Below are 14,501 nucleotides of genomic sequence, written 5' to 3' on the forward strand. Positions count from 1 at the left end.
GAATAAAACACCAGCTGTCCCCCGCCCCCCACAGCTTCTCGCGGCCTTCAGCTCGGAGAGTCCCGCCTCTTCGCTAGGCCGAGCGAAGTGGGCGGGGCGAGGGCGGGGCCTAGCCACGAACGGCAGGCAGCCTTGCCAATCATGCTTCCGCTACCTTCGATTGGCCCCAGTCTCTCCGCCTTATCTTTCCATCTCACGGCCCTTCCCGCTTGCGTCACAAGAATACGCCCAGCTCTCGTGCGCTTCCGCGCTGAAAGATAGTTCCTGCCCCTGAGCCCCCGCCGTTGGCCAACAGATCCCCGGCGCTCCCGCTCCAGGCGCCGGGCTCCGCGGGTCCGCAGCCGCGTCTAGCGTGCGCGTATGGGCGGGCGGCGGCGGTCGGGCGAGCGGGCGGTGGCGGAGGGATCCGCGAGAAGCGACGGGGCGGGGCGCTCGGGGCGGGGCCTGGAGGGGGCGGGGCGGGCGCGGGGCAGGGGGCGGAACATGTCTCCCGCCGCAGGAAGATGAGGCAGCGGCCGCGGGCGTAGCGGGCCGGACCGAGCCCAGCGACGCGGCAGGAGGGCATCGCGGGCTCCTCGCACGCCGTCTCCGCCAACTCCAGGGCCGCGCGCAGGGCCCGTGGGGCGGACGCGCGAGGAGCCGGGCCACGCGCCGCCGCCCACGCGCACCCCTCGGGGCCGCGACGCTTCTTTGTCCGGGGGGGCCGTTCATGCCACCGCCCCCCGCGCTTTGCGGGCCGGGCCGCACCGAGCAGGTGAGCGCGCTGGGACCTTCCACCGTTTGGCGCCTGGCGGACCCGGCCTCTTCGCGCGGCGCCGGGACGCCGGGACCCGGGGACGCCGGGCGGGGGCGGGCTGGGCTGGGGGCGGCGCGGCCGGAGTCATTGTTCTCCAACTTTGCGCGCCGGAGGGGGCCGACGACGTGGAGAGCGCGCTCGGGCTCGCGCGCCCCCGCCGACCGGCACTTCGGGAAAGTTTGCGGAGCTGGGCGGGGGTGACGCGGAGCCGCCCAACTTTGCGGCGGGGCAGTGGCGCGGGGGCCGCGGGCGCCCCCTTCCCCGGGGGCCCGGCCGGCGGCGGAGTTTGGAGGGGAGCGAGCGAGGGAGAGGGAGCGTCCTTTTGTCTGCGGGGAAGGTGCGCCGCGCGCCTGCGGGCTCGGGTCGAGGCCGGGCCGGGGGACACATCTGCTATGCGCTCCGCGGGCGCGGGCGGCGGGTGCGCCCCGAGCTTCAAAGGGCTCCCGGGCCGCGCCGCGCCGCCCGCACCGGCTGCGGGGGGTGGGGTGGGGATTGGTTTCCCGGGCCCCCTCCCCCCCCCCCCGAGGTCGACGGTCCTGCCCCTTTCCTCGCAAAGTGGCTTCGAACCCCTAAAAGTCCTCGTGACACCCTGGAAGTATTTCAGCTCCCCCAGAGAAGCATGTTTCAGCCCCCCTCTCAGGTCTGCTTTAAAATCGGTTTCAGCCACCCTACGAAGAAGTGCGGTTTCGTACTCCTCAAAAAAAAGTCAGTTTCACACGCCCTCCAAAAAAGAAAAAGCTTCGCGGGGGAGGGGGTGCGCCGGGGCATCCGTTTCACACCCGTCTCCAGTTGGCAAACAAAGCGGGGGTTTCTCCGCTTCTGAAGTCGGGTCTCCCTCGACCTCGGAACCCTAGCTTCCCTCGTGGCCCCCACGGTTTCTGCTTGCCGCCCCCGCCCCCCTGGGGGCCCGGGAGGAGACCCTGGAGGAGACCCTGGAGGGGCTTCGCTGCCTGACTATGGGACGGGGACGTGCTCTCCTCTCTCTTCTGGGTGTGGGATGGTGCCTGGCAGGTGGATTCTCCCTCATTCTAGAATGGAGCCCCTAGGGACCTTGTAGGGTGGGGGAGACTCGGGTCTTGGGACCCCTTTCCCCCAGGGCAAGAGATATTTTCAAAGTTGCTTAAAAATAATTGCCGGATACGTCGTGACAATAAAACAACCTAGGGTGGTGTTTCTCTTTTCAGAGTTCGGTTGTTTTTCGTGGTGGGAAGCTTTGTGGGTCGGTCCCTGCGCGGGGCACCCCCCCTGCCAGTGTAGTCGTGGGACAGGAAGGGGGCTTCGCAGTCTTACTTGTGGATTTATTTTGCTTTGAATTTGGGGGTGACCAGGCCTTCAACGTGCTCTGACAGCTGTTGGGGGGGGGTCACCAAGTTTCCTTTGAGGCGGGGCCGGGTCGCCCCTCCCTCTTCGCGGGGGCGGGGCCAGGGCCGGTGGGAAGCGTGCGGGTGGGAGGAAATAGGAGAGGTGGCGGGGAAAGGGGCGGGTTCTGACCCATCTGGGAAGGGACCACTCCGCCCCGCATCCCCCGTAACATTTGCAACTTGATTCCCTGGTGGTTGCTGAGGGAGTTCAAGGGATCTGCTCTGTGATGCCCGAACCCCGTTGTTCAAACTCCCCCATGGCCCTGGGGAGGGGTCTCTAGGGGCCCTAATCCCGGAATCCTGGCTGCGAAGGACTCAGACCCTGGGAGCATTTAGAGGGGGTCTTAAACAGCCTCCTCATCTGTCCACCTCGGCCATCCTCACTCATGCCTCTTCTCTCCTTCCTCCTCCCCTCTGCCTGCACCCGTGGTGGCCACCACGCAGGGCTGTCTCTAGGCCTAAGGAGCTGACCCCGGCCCCTCGTTGCTGCTGGAGAATGAACCAGTCACAAAGGATGGCGCCTGTAGGCACGGACAAGGAGCTCAGTGATCTCCTGGACTTTAGCATGGTGAGTGACCCTACCCACCCTTCCTGTTCGCCCAGCTCTCCACGGCCCCAGGACTATGGAAAGAAGCCTCTGCCAGAAACACCCCCAGTATCTGGACCTCAAACTTGTTTGGGTCAAAGGACCCCAGGTGGGGCTGGAGGGTTTGGGGAGCTGCCAATGGATGGGTTGACACCCCTACAGCAGGGTACAGCTTCAGGGCACCTGTCACCCAACTGTATGCCTTGGCACAGAGTGGGTCCAGCCCATTCCTTTACAGATGGGGAAACTAAGGCCCAGAGTAAGGGCGGGGCTGCCCTAAGACCCCAGCTTGCTTTGGGCATGCAGTGATCTTGACAGTGATCTTGCTTCTGACCTATAGGATGGTGTGATCAGGGTTATTCACAGCACTGTCAGTGCAAAAAATGGGAGTGCCCAATGCTTCAGTGCCCCCGTGTGTGGGTCTTCTGTGAGTGGAGAGAGAGAGAGGACACACACAGTGGACCTGTAATTGTTCATTTATTTACTCACATGAGAGCCAGTGCGCAGTGTCGCCAGGAGCTGGGCCACAAGTGACCGGAGACCTTGAGAGCAATGCATAGGAATCTGAGGGGATGGGAGTGTGGGGTGTGGCAGAGGATGTCTCCACACTTCCCAGGTGGTGTGCTCCACCAGCCAAGCCCATTCCCTGGCCAGGTGGATGGAGGTTCAGAGAGGGTGCTGGCTTCCAGAGGTCATATAGTTCAGACAGGCCTGGGGGTGGGGGCTGGAAGTTAGAGCTTCCCTTGGAGGAGTGGGGGCCTTGGTTTGCCCATCTGTAAGGTGGGCTGCCTGTGACAGAAGTAAACCTGGGAACTGTATGTGGACTTCCTAAATCCTGCCCCTCTCCCTGCCCCACTGAGCACCATTTTGGTTTGATTCTTTCGGTCTGAATTTGATCATCTGCTGGTATGAGGCCTAGGCCACTGAGGTCTGTCAAAAATAAAAGTCCCCAAGCTGAAGCCACTCTGCGGAAAAACAGCCCCCGGGACGGAGCGGCCGCGGCTCCGGAAGGGCCAGGCTGGTATTTTTAAGCCCCGTTTTATTTTTTCCTCCCCGGGTGAGTAACCAGGGGTGCTACTCAGTTGTTTTTTTGTTAAACTGACAAGTCACAGACTATTGGGCTGGAACAGACCAGCTTAGGGGTCAGGGGAGGAGGTGGCCCCTTCCCCCTGCCACCCAAAAGCCCCAACCACTTGCCCACCTCCCCTTTCTGTCTGGAGGGTCCAGACCGCCCCGTCCCCTACCAGCTCAGAGCCAGCAACCCACTTCATGGATAAGGAGACTGAGGTGGAGTGGGAAAGGTGCCCAGTGTCTATCCTCCGGGGAAACCCAGAACTGGATCTTTTTCACCCTCCTTGTCATTATGGGGAGAGAGGCCCAGAGACAGCCCCGGTTGCGGCTCACAGCTCTGCCTCCCACCTGCCCCATAGAAGTTGACTTAATTTGTTTTCTTAAAACAACCTAATTTCGACTAAAACAAAAGGTTTCAAAGGGAAGCGTATCTTTGGGGCAGGTCCATGTGAAGGAAATGAGGTAACTGTCACTTAAACACCAGAGAAGAAAGCTGCCCCCAGCTGTTACGATCCATGGTCTCCTGGTCTGGGGCTTCCTCTTAGATGGGTGGTCCTGAGCGCATGTAGGCTCTGAGCGCTGTCTCCCAGGTGGGCCTGAGGTGATCCCCAGCCTGATGATGGCCTGGAACGACTGGGGGCCAGGGAGGGTGCTATGGGCAGGCGCTGGCACAGTGCTCCGACTGTACTCCTCTGAGCCCTGTGCATGCCCACGTGTGCTTGGGTTTCACAATAGCCCACGCGTCCTGAACCCTGAGTCCCGTTTCACAGAAGGAAACACTGAGGCTCTGAGCAGTGTGGGGGCCTGTCTGGGCTGATCACAAGACTTGAAGCGCCTACAGGACACGGCCCAGTGCCCCCTGTGGCAAGTGCCACGTCAGCGGCCCCCAGCACCCTGGAGGATGAAACAGAAACGGAATTGATCCCCTGCTCCTCCGGGGGGGCTTGACTGATGACCCCCAGGCCTGCCCCTCCCCCAGCGCAGGCCTAGGGTCCCCAGCGGGAAAGGGGCCCACCTTGAGGACAGGGCCCTGGGTCCAGTGAGCACCGCACCACTCCCAGAGGGGACACAAACCCCAAGAACCCACATCCAGCCTGGGTGCTTACCTGCCATGAGCCTCTGCACTCACCTTGCCAGCTTAGCCTGTGGCCTCAGTTTCCCCTTCTGTAGAATGGGGTTTGCAGGCAGAAGCCCCTTCCTGGTCTCTCCCCAGGCTTGTGGTGCTACCCCCAACAGTCACACCCACAGACCCCACACCCTCACCTCCTGGTTGGCCAGGGAGGGTTTGGGGGGCCATCAGCCACTCCCCAGTTAAGTCCTAAGCCCTGATTCAGGCCAGTGTGAGTCACTTGGGGCCCAAAAAGAACCTCTGAACTCAGACCCTTGGGGCAGGGCAGGACTGTGTTTTGTTTTTTCTATGGCACAAGGGTTTGTTGATGTTGGGTTTTCCCAGTTAATGCTGCTAAGCTGTTTAATCTTGAGGGACTTAACACTGTGGGTTTGGGTGAGTGAGTGGGAAGGCTGGTGGGGGTTGGGGGGTGATGTTCCCACACTGGGTGCCCCCACCCTCAGGAGAACTGCCCAGTTACTGGCAGGGAGGGGTACAGCCTCGAAGCAGAGCCCAGCACGTGGGGCTGCTCCCTGTCCCAGCGGTGGAGCCTGGGTGTTCTTCCCTCACCCTGCCAGTTGCAGGGTCAGGGACAAAAGGAGAGGTAGGAGCCAGGCTCGTCAGGGAAGGTCAGGGTTGGAGACTGGAGTACCAATGCCTGGGGATCCACCTGAGGTATAAATGATCTCATTTATTTAAAACTGGAACTTAAAAGTGTATCCCTTCTAAGAGTAGGGATTATATTAAGTGTTCCATAGGTTAATTCATCTCTGGAAAGCGGTAAACAGGAGTTTTCAAATCCCACTGGTGACTGTGATCTGGGAGGTGCTCCCTGGGGGTGGGGGTCCCAGTGGGACAGGACCCCGGCAGAGTTGTGATCCCCACTTACCGCCCTGCCTCCCTCCCTGCAGATGTTCCCGCTGCCTGTGACCAACGGGAAGAGCCGGCCCGCCTCCCTGGCCGGGACCCAGTTCGGAAGCTCAGGTAGGAGGACCCCACTGCCTCCCAGCTTTGTGTTTGAGGGAGGAGATTGCTGCTTGGAGGGTGGGCCAGGCAGCCCAGGACTGCCACTGTGGGGTAGGGCTGGTGAACCAGGCACCAAGGGAGGAAGTGTTTGGGGGCAGTGCTCAGGCCCACCAGGTGGTGTGGGGATGAGGGGCCTGGGGCAATGTTTCCAGGCTCCCGGCTAGACGTGGGATGGGGAGACAGTGAGCCTGAGGGAAGCTGGAAAACCAGCCGTTGTCATGGTCTTGTGATCTGCCATGGGGCCAGGGGAAGGAGTCCAATGGTTAGCGCAGAGTTGCTGTCCGGGCTAAGGTGGGCACTTGGGCCTTCGAGGTCTCCCTGGCCCCAGTGGGTTCTGGGTCTCCAGTCCCTCCCCAGGGGGGGAACCTGAGGCCAGAAGGGGTGTGATGTGGAACCCCAGCTGTCCCCATCCTGCCCAGCTCCTGGCTGTTCTTGGTCAAGTGTGTATTTGGCACTTTTCTGTATACGAGACCAGGCTCTGGGGTGAGCGACTGGCCTGTGTGCTCTAGATCCGGGGGTTTGAGTGTTCACACAGGATTGTCCCTGGCACTCTTGGATGAGCTGGTCACCCCTGTGGCACCGAGTACAGAGGGTAGACAGGGAGGACAGACAGGCCGCAAGAAGCTTACATCAGGGGTTAGGCAGCAGAGTGCTGGGGGGAAGCTACCACAGCCGGGCAGAAGGGCCATCTCCAGAGAGATGTCTGAACTGAGGCTTGTGAATGCTGAGCCCCTGGGGTGGGACAGTTCCTGGGGTGCTGGAGGAGCAGAGGCAGGAAGGGTGGGCAAGTCGTGCAGGGCCTGGTGGGCTCAGGGGAGGACTCAGGCTTTTTCCCCCAGGAGGTGGGAGCCCTGGAGGGCTGTGGGCAGAGAGAGAGCTCAGTGCATGTTGGGGCTCCGGCTGGGGGTCGTCTCCTTGGGAAGGCTGGTGCTCTCTGTGGACTTCAGTCTCTTTCTGGGGTCCTGGGGTGGAGGCTGTGTCCTTTCACGTCTCTGGGGTCACGATAGAAGTTTCTGTCTTCTCCAGATTCCATCGGGGTGGCTGAGGGGAGCTGGCTGGAGGTGGAGGGGGTTTCGAGGGTGGTTTGTGCTCTCTCATCCCCAGCCCCTGAAGGGGGGGTGGTATTGTCTGCTGCTGCCCGGCACTGGCCTTCCTCTCCGCTGGAGGAAGTGGCCTCAGGGCTGGCTGGCGTCCTCCTGAACTGTGGAAATCCCCACCGGCCACCCTGCCCCCCAAACAACCCTCAGGAGCTGGGGGTGCTGCTGCTTTCCTGCTTCAAGCAGAAGGCCAGGCTCTGGGAGGCTTCCTGGAGGAGGTGGCGCTGTCCTTCCTCCTCAGGAAGGTGAGGTGGCTCCCTCACCTTCCCCCAGGCCTCTTCCTGACTCTCTTCCCTTTTCCAGGGTTCACTTGGGGCCAGGAGACCCCAAGGAAAGTCCTCCAAGATATCCCACACCTGGCCCAGCCTGGGGGCGCCCCCTGTGGGTTTTTCAGGTTGATTTTCCATGATTCCTGCGGGCCCATTTCACTTACAGCCCCACCTGACCATGTTGGATGCGGGGAGGGGGTCTGATCTTGACCCCTTGCATGTCAGGGCTAAGTTTTCTTGCCCACAAGGGTATGGTGTGGCTGGACCAGCCCCAGAGGTCCCCAGTTCGTTTCAAGCCATTAGTGCTGCCAGGAGTGAGGGAGGGGACACGGGGCCAGGACACCTAAGACCTGGGCTCAGGGGCCCCCTCCTTGCTGTCCTGTCAGACACAGGGCAGGCTGTGTCACCTGACCCAGGTGACATGCCTGCATGCCTCAGTTTCCTCATCTATAAAACAAGTCTCCCTGTCAGCTGATCTGATGAGTCCTTGGGCGTGAAAGTGCTTTAAGACCTGAGGCGTGGGGCTGTCTCCATGTCTGCCTTGAGCTCACAGTGAAGGGGGGGTCCTGCTCCAGACACAAGAGCCCCAGGGACAGAGACTGGCCCCTTTGGGGGGCTCTCCCCTGCTCTTTCCCTGGTGGAGCTGGAGACCCCAGGAAGAGGCCGGGGATGAGTGTTGGTGGTCCAACTGCAGGACGGGGCTTGGGGAAGCCCCCTGCTTTCTGAGCCTGGGTCACCACCCTCTAGTCGGGCAGAGTCGCCTTAAGGGGATGAGAGCTCCAGGTGGTCCTGAGAGCTCCAGGGGGTCCTCCCTTCTTGCTGTGTACATCCTGGCTCAGTGTCTGCTTAGAATTCCCTCAAGTCCACTTGCATTTTCCTAGACCTGCTCCGAAAGAGCGCCAGAAGAGCAGCTGCCTGGGCCGTGGGGAGGGGTCTCCAGCGAGGGGGTCTCTTGAGTGTGTGGGCTGAGCAGCTGCCCTGCCAGTCTGTCTAGAGACGCTGTTGGAGACATTGAGGACACGCTAACCTGAGGCAGAGGCTTGCTTGTGTTAGATCAGAAGGCTGTAGAATGAGAATAGTTTTTCCACCCCCTCCCTTTTGGGAAACCCCGAGACACAGCTGTCTCAATGGCAGCACCTCCTCTGCCAACAACTATAGGGTCAAGGGCCCCCTAGCCAGAAACATCAGAAGTCGCTGGCTGACCCCAGAGGAAGGGCTTCTCTGTTGTCAGTCTCTGCAGCTCTCCTGGTTTGTGTGTTTCTAAATGTTTGTAACACATTCTTGGTACAAACCTCACAGGCAGGCAAGGCGGCGTCCACCCTAGGTCAGCACGGATGTGTGGTTACAGCCTCAGCCTAAGCTCCAGACCAAAACCACTGGCCGTGGACCTGTGTCCATGGTGAGGATGTCCCTCTGGCATCCCAGGGTCGGCTCTTCCCCACCTGTTCTAAATCCGCCTCTTCAGCGGGCGTTAATTCGTTAATGAGTGATTATCTTTCCAAAACCTTATTGGTCAGATGGGTTATTTTTTGATGAATTTCTGATCACTGTCTTGAGCCCTCCTCCCTTTTTTCTTGGATTTAGTCAGCTTTTTATTTTGAAATCACAATATATTCGCAGGAAGTTGCAAAGAAATGTGCAGGGCAGCCCCAAGCCCCTCCCTAGCCTACCCCTTCCCAGCCTCCTCTCATATGACACGGAATCAGGAGACTGACCGTGGTACAAGCCACAGAGTTTATTCAGTATTTTAGTTTATTCATGAGTCCTGCGTGCACCCATTTGTGTGTCTGTAGCTCCGTGCAGTTGTATCCCACGTGTAGCACCATGAAGCCACCCCCATGGTCTCTTCAGGACTGTTCCATCGCCCCACGACCTCCCACCTGCGGCCACTCACCCCCCACCCCCACCTCACCCTGGCAACCCTTGATTTCCTCTTCTCCATCTTCCCAACTTTGCTGTGTTGAGGGTGTTGTGTACATGGAACCGCACAGCACGGAGCCTTCTGGGGTCAGCTTTTTCCACTGAGCATACTTCCTTGGAGACCCATCCAAGTTGTTGGATCAACAGTTTGTTCCTTTTTATGGCTGCCTGATGAACTTTTAAACAACAGCAATAGTAACACTTACCAGCAACTTATATCAGCATTTCTCAAGCGCTGTACTCCAGGAACCAACCCTAGATCATTCATTCTGAGTCCTCAGTCCTCCCGGGGTGGTGAGACAGGTGCAGTTATCTCCCCCATTATACTTAGGATGAAGCTGAAACTTCGAGAGTTTAGTAACATCCCAGCTAACCACCCAGTGCTGTATGCTCTTTGTAGTGTCCTGTGCCCCTGCCCTATACTGGTCTTACTGATTTGCAAGAGCTTTTCCTATAGGAAGGATGTTAGTCTTTTGTTATCTGTGTTGCAGCCTTTTTCTTAGGTTTTCATTTATAACTGTTGATGTAGATTTTCAATTCCTCTCAGTGGTTTACAGGTTTCATTTTTATGTTGTCAAGTCTTTCCATTTGTTCTAGCCTTGGTGCCATTTCTGAGAAATTTTTAAGAATTAGATGACAGTCCATTCTGCAGGGCAGATGTGACGGTCATGAATGTGCCTGTTCCTCATTCCATCAAATTGAGGAATATTCAGGAAAAGATGCTGGAGGGCAGAAAAGGATGCCTTTACAGCTTTTGTGAGAGCAAAGAAGTGAAAAATAAGTGGGAGGTAGAGAACCTCAATGATGGAGTGATCAAAATTGAACTTACAGAGCTGTTCCTGGCCAGTGGCACACATCCTGCTGACCTGTGGGACTGCTCAGAACACACACTCTTGGGCCCTGGACCCAGAGATACTGATGAAAAGCCTGGAATGAAGCCTGAAAGGCACCTTCAGTTAGAAGCACTTATTCTTCAAAGGCCATGCCCTGTAAATAGGGATCACACTTCTTATAAAAATTGATCACATACCAGGGATAATAAAAGGATGTAACAAGAAAAAGTGACCAAAATATAATTCCTCATATTCCTTTGAGAACAATGCAGTAAAATTAGAAATAAAAGACCAAAAATGCAGAAATAAACAAAAAGCCTAATACTTGGAAATAACAGAATTCCTTTTTGTCTGCCTCTTGAGTTAAAGAGGAAAGTAAAACACAGCCAGGCTAGACAGAAATCAGCAATAATGTAAACACACACAAACAGGTGCAGCCAAAGCTGTACTTGGAGAGGAATCATAGTCTTTGACAGTCTTCAGATACAATGGAAAGAAGTGGAGTAAGCATTTAATTTAGGAAGTTTTAGAACAGAATAAACTCAAGAAAATCTTTCTTGGTGGTTCGATATGCCTCAGAGCATTTCCTAAATTGCCATTTAGCCATGAATTTTTGCCTTATATTTTTACTTTACTGTAAAAATATAAATATTTTACTTCAGTACTACCCAGTGTTAGTTAGTATAGCTTTCTGGTGATTTTTATAGTCTTACCTCAATTTTTGTTTTCCAGGTCCCCCACCCACATATTTTGAGATATGCTGATTCTTTTCTTTGATCTTTAGAATAATTATGTCTCCTCCCATCCCATATCCCTTCAAAAAAAAACCTGTCAGGATTTTGATTTTATGTTAAATTCATAGATAAGTTTAGAAAGAACTGTTTGTTTTTATGGTGTTGCATTTTTACATTGTAAGAACCTGGTATCTTCTCCCTTAAGTTTTGACCCTTAATATTAAGTTTTTAAGATAAACTTTGAAAACTGAAATTATAAGGCACTTAATCACTTTACAGTTTTCATTTTTTTCTTAATTTGGTCACATACTTCTGCAGTGAAGGTTGTTTCTAGATGTTTTAGGACTTTCCATACTGTGGTTGGAGAGCTGACTTGGAAAAAGCCCTGATGCTGGGAAAGAGTGAGGGCAGGAGGAGAAGGGGACGACAGAGGATGAGATGGTTGGATGGCAGTCACGGACTCAATGGATGTGAGTTTGAGCAAACTCTGGGAGATGGTGAACGACAGGGAAGCCTGGCGTGCTTTAGGTCGTGGTGTCACAAAGAGTCAAACATGACTTGCACTGAACAACTGTTGTTTGGGGATCTTTTTCATCATATTTTCTACCTGGTTGCCTCCTGACATCCCCTAATTAGGTTCTTCCCTTGGCTTGGTTTTCCAGGTAAAGCACCTGCAGGCACCCAGCTTCCTCCATCCTGGTGAGGATGCCATGTGCCTTTTCCCATCAGCCAGTGTTTCTGGAACCACACAGGCGTGTGCTGGTGTGCTGTTTGACTGTTGTCAGCAGGACCGGGCCTGATTATGGCTGTTGATTCGAGATCTCTCTGATTGTGTTTATCATGTTCCGGGTGTTTCCTTCTGGTCCTATACAACTATCCACATGAGTCATTGGCATCATCGTGGTGTGTTGGGCATCTTAGGATGGCCCCTGCTGTCCTCCTTCCCCACCTCCTGACTCTGTCCAGAAATTAATAGTTTTTCTTAACCTGAAGCATCCTGAATTTCGCGTTTGGTCTATATCCTTGTTTAACTGCCAGACCAGATCTGCCAGCCGCAGGTTTGCATTTTGCATGTCATATGGGGTTCAGGCTTTTTTTTTTTTTAATGTTTATTTATTTGGCTGCATTACAGGTCTTAGTTGCAGCACAAGGGATCTTTCGTTGTGGCATGTGGGCTCGGTAGTTGTGGCACATAGGCTCTCTAGTTGAGGTGCATGAGCTCAGTAATTGTGGCACGTGGGCCTAGTTGCCCCGAAGCATACAGGGTCTTTGTTCCCTGACCAGGGATTAAGCCCGCCTTCCCTTTGGTGGCAGAGTCTTGCCAAATTGGAAGGCATAGTCTTGACCACTGGACCACCAAGGAAGTCTCCTTGTATCTGTTTATTGACTTTTCTTCCAAGGAGTCTACTTCATCGTGGAATTGATGTTTCTCAGTTGACTGCTTTTCTCTGCACTATTTCTGTATTGTTTTATTTTACTTTGTCAGTTTCTTTCGTTTTTGGGCCATGCCACGTCGCTTGTGGGATCTTAGTTCCCCAGCCAGGGATCGAGCCCAGGTCCTTGGCAATGAAAGCTTGGAGTCCTAACCAGACCATCAGGGAATTCCCCACTACTTCTGTTTAAGTCCTCTTTTTTTGTTAAGTTTTTCTTTTTACTTTTGAATTGAAGTCTCACTTGTTTACTTCTGTTCTCTTGAGAGTTATAAATTTCCTTGAGGACCACTTTGGCCCTATCTCGTTGGTTTCAATAATGTGTATTTTCATTATTTTTTCAATGTAGATTCTTGATAATATTTTTTTCAAAAATTTCCCTTCTGGTCAAGTTCTTTCGGAGATTTCCAGTTTTCCAGGTTGGGGAATGGAGGTTTTGTTCCTCGATTGGCTTATTTCTGGGTCAGTGACTCAATGAGTAACCAAGGCTTGGCCTGTTGCCACTATTGGGGAGGTGCAGGGTCTTCCTGCTTTCCTGAAATGGCCCTCTGTCATTCTTCCTGAGGCCTTGAGGGGCACTTTGACCCATAACTGTGAGATCTTCGTCTCCTCCTCATCGCAGTCAGGCTTTTCATTTGTCCACTGTCAAGGACACAGGACAGTGGGATATTCTCTGTGGGTCCTGCCCACTGTCAGCAAAACCCACCTTCCATTCCAGTAAGAGTTTGCGCCTTGAATTCAGACTTGTGTATAAATGTTCTGGCCCCTCCGTTTCACTGGTGTTACTTGGTATGTCTGTGTGCATCTGATCGTCTTCCTGAGTCACTTGTTCCAGAGCGCTTTTCAGGTTTCAGAAAAGTCGAGTCTGCGTCCCTCTCACACTTTGCACACACTGATGGTAGTTTTTCCTTCTTGCACCCGGGTCTGGTGTACTTACTTGGGTTGAGTTTGGCAGCCTGTGCTGGTTTGCAACTCTGCTGGTGGGGGTCCTCCTGGATCAGGCTGTTTGCTCTCCAGAAGTGAAATCACATCTTCGTGCCCTGCGGGAAAGTGACCTTCTCCAGTCCTCCTGTTTGGTTTGAATACGTTGCCACTTTTTAAAAACGTCATTTCTCTTTTCAAGTCCTGTCCTGTGTGTGTGTATCCAGCTGGGAAACACGTGTCCTTGTTATATTAATTCTGCCACTTAGGAAACCTCAGTCTCCTCATCTTTGAAGTGGGGATGATGGCAGCTGCTCAAGGGTTCCTTGGAGGAAACCACGGGGAGTCCCCCGGGGAGTGCAGCACCTGTGCACTCTGGTGCCCACTCTTGGTGGGATAGTGTCTTAAATTGTTTAACGTGTGGGTCAAAGGTGCCCGCTCATCACTTTCTCCTGACTGGAGTGGCCTGTGCTGGGATTACCCTCCTGCCTGGAGTGCTTCCTTCTGGATCTTCTACAGGGAGGGGCCGCAGCTGATGTCACCTTGCTCCTGCTTTTCTGGTGAGCAGCACCTGGGCACCTGCCTCCTGTGAGAGGCAGTGGGTTGGCGATGGGATTGGGGCTGGTACTCCCCAGGGAGGCCGCTATATACCTCCCTGAGCTTCAATCCTATGGATTGTGTTATTGCGTGGGGACACGAGCGCGTGGTGTCCGAGAGGTGTGCGCGTTCCTCCAGCTCCTCACTTTTCCCTTTGAGTACCTAGGTTGTTTTTGACTCGGTGTTTTTGAGTTTGGGCGTTTTTTCTCTTGTTCTCTATGGACGCCTGGGGTCTCAGAATGCCCCCTTCCTTGGTGTTTGGGGGCATCTCCAGAGCCCACCCTTGTGTTTGATCACTTCTGCATTGTCGCTTCGGCCTCCCCGCCTCTGATGCTGCTTTTGCGAATTTGCTGCAAAATTATTAGTTTCTCCTGTTTTCTTCTCTCCCAGAAGCCTTATCTTCCATCCTTTCCAGGGAACCCCACAAGCTCTGCAGTTTCCTTGGGAGCACACGCGCGGCAGTGGTGGTCTTAGATACCCTTCTGTTTCCTGGGATCGATCCTAAATCTGTGAACATGGCTGTCTTCCATGTTCTGGTTTTGTTTTGCCCTGTGCCTGTTTTTGCAGGGAGTTCCTGACTGGGATTCTGAGCTTAGGTTTGGTGGTGGGGTGGAGTCAAGACCCTCCCACCCGGTCTGTGAGACTGGAACAGAAGGGGGTCTTTCTGCTGTCGCTTTGTCACGAATCCAAAATTCATAGGAGGGGTGGGGCAACTTCTGCACCTGAGGGACCCCATTTCTCTGTATTACCAT

The 14,501-nt window shown here is 55.0% G+C and overlaps 1 protein-coding gene across 8 annotated transcripts in view; it reads left to right on the forward strand.

The window, feature by feature from the left end:
* The first annotated feature begins 622 nt into the window (after positions 1–622).
* The window catches only part of TCF3 (transcription factor 3), a 32,643-nt gene continuing 18,764 nt past the window's right edge, over positions 623–14,501 (forward strand). For all 8 annotated transcript variants that reach the window (XM_043465561.1, XM_043465567.1, XM_043465563.1 and 5 more), the window contains exons 1-3: positions 623–754; positions 2,602–2,725; positions 5,834–5,906. In XM_043465561.1, coding sequence (XP_043321496.1) covers positions 2,654–2,725; positions 5,834–5,906 — 145 coding nt within the window. In that variant the 5' untranslated portion in view covers positions 623–754; positions 2,602–2,653. The remainder of the gene's footprint in view (positions 755–2,601; positions 2,726–5,833; positions 5,907–14,501) is intronic.

Source organism: Cervus canadensis, chromosome 4, assembly GCF_019320065.1.
Source record: "Cervus canadensis isolate Bull #8, Minnesota chromosome 4, ASM1932006v1, whole genome shotgun sequence".
NCBI lineage: Eukaryota > Metazoa > Chordata > Mammalia > Artiodactyla > Cervidae > Cervus > Cervus canadensis.